The sequence below is a fragment of the Bidens hawaiensis genome, unplaced genomic scaffold (assembly GCF_021521415.1).
Source record: "Bidens hawaiensis isolate Kalapana, Puna unplaced genomic scaffold, B.hawaiensis_p1.1 tig00053002_1, whole genome shotgun sequence".
Classification (NCBI taxonomy): domain Eukaryota; kingdom Viridiplantae; phylum Streptophyta; class Magnoliopsida; order Asterales; family Asteraceae; genus Bidens; species Bidens hawaiensis.
In genome coordinates, this window is record NW_027499532.1 from 11,321 (window position 1) to 13,074 (window position 1,754).

Sequence of the window (1,754 nt, forward strand, 5' to 3'; positions counted from 1 at the left end):
TTATTTTATATAATCTTTTCTATTGTAATTTTATGTATAAAAGAATATATATTATTTAGTTATTTTTATTTATTTTTTCATGACATTATATTTATTAATTAATAATTATTAAATTTATATTTTAGAAAAAAATATATATATAAATAGCAGGCTCGTTTAGGCTCCCGAGCCGGCTCGAGCATGAATGAAAGTTATTAAAGTTATTAACATAATTGAAAGTTATTAAGTTATTAACATGAATGAGTTTACCAACACTTTTATGAAACTTGATAATCAAATAATTATGCACACTTTACAACATCCGTACAGTGTAAAACATATCTTTGTAGGTAATTTTAATTATTTTTTTATATTTTTAAATTGTGTATATATGTATTCACAGTTACTAGATGGATTCCATAAACGAGAAAGGGAAAAGAGAAAATTGGACAAAAGAAATGGTATTAGAATTTTGTCGATTCTTAAACAAATATATAATGAAGCATGGTCGAACTTCCTCATTCAAATGGGTTTCTCTTCAGCCAGAGTTTGAAAAGGTTATAAATCATAAATTTGTCAGTGACAAAGCTATGAAGAACAAATATGACCATTTGAGAAAAGAGTACAACCTTTGGAAGTCACTTAAGAACGAAGAGACTGGTTTAGGCTGGAATGAAAGTACCAAGCAACTTAGTTGTTCTGATGAGTGGTGGAAACTAAAAATTCAGGTGACAAAAATATAACTCGTTTAAAATTTAAATACCGTATAATATTCCAGTAGTAATGACAACTAAATAGTCACCATTATATTGTGTAGGAAAACCCGAAAGTTATAGCAATTCAAAATAATCAACCATCTATACAACTACAAGAAGAGTGGGATCAGTTATTTGGAGATGCAGTTGCTAGTGGGGAAAATTGTGTGGCACCCTCTATGGATCCAACGACATTCAGTGAGGTGCATGTTGAGAACCTTGAGGATGACAATGTTGAGGGAGGTGATGATGCAAATGCTTATCATGTATACACTTTCTAATCTAGAAAACTTGGAAACTCAAGGAAACAATTTCTACGCTGACTTTTTGAATGAAGTAAGTCAACCTAATGCATCAACATCAATCCCAAGTGAGGTGGCAAAAAAATTTAAGAAGCCTACTAAAGTAAACACTAAGCCTACACCTGTTAAGATGAAACGTAAAGGAAGAGACTCATTGAGAGCTTCAATGCTTAAAGACCATTTAACTCAAAGTAATATGTATCAACAACGTGCTCTAGAAATATTAGAATCAGATTCTTCCAAACTTAGTCAAAGTACTAAGTTTAGTATTGAAGGTGCTATATGTGTGCTTAACCAAATGGTAGATGCAGGATTAATGAGAGAAGATGAGGAGTTGTGGTTATTTGCAATGATCTTATTTGAAGATCCCGTGAAAAGAGAAATGTTTATAAACATGCGACATGATCATAGTAGGTTAGCGTGGTTGCAACGAAAGCAAAGGGTCACCGACTAAAGTTTTCTTTGAGGGCATGTTATGAAGACATTATTGTTTCTATTAATTTGAACTTTATTGCTCTTGGATTGATTTATTGTTTCCTTGATGTTTTATTGCCGTGACTATGGAAGTTATTTGATCTCTTTTATTTTAATTTGTATTTATGCAAGAATATTATTTACGTCTTTATATGTTAATCTATTTATGAGTTTATCTTTTAGCTATTAATGTGTTTATATGTTAAGCTGATATTGATTTATTACCAGGTTAGTTATGGATAAT

The 1,754-nt window shown here is 30.5% G+C and overlaps 1 protein-coding gene across 1 annotated transcript; it reads left to right on the forward strand.

Moving 5' to 3' along the window:
* The first annotated feature begins 437 nt into the window (after positions 1-437).
* Positions 438-1,490, forward strand: LOC143599866 (L10-interacting MYB domain-containing protein-like). Its single transcript, XM_077077719.1, has 3 exons — positions 438-707; positions 797-977; positions 1,021-1,490. The coding sequence occupies exons 1-3, from the start codon at positions 438-440 to the stop codon at positions 1,488-1,490; spliced, it is 921 nt and encodes a 306-aa protein (XP_076933834.1).
* Positions 1,491-1,754: the final 264 nt, after the last annotated feature.

What these genes read in the sequence shown, in the direction of transcription:
- LOC143599866 (XM_077077719.1), top strand. Translation starts at nt 438, where the DNA reads ATGGTATTAGAATTTTGTCGATTCTTAAACAAATATATAATGAAGCAT. An exon ending in GGTGGAAACTAAAAATTCAG is followed by an intron (nt 708 to 796) that starts GTGACAAAAATA and finishes TATATTGTGTAG; the next exon opens with GAAAACCCGAAAGTTATAGC. An exon ending in GGATGACAATGTTGAGGGAG is followed by an intron (nt 978 to 1,020) that starts GTGATGATGCAA and finishes TTTCTAATCTAG; the next exon opens with AAAACTTGGAAACTCAAGGA.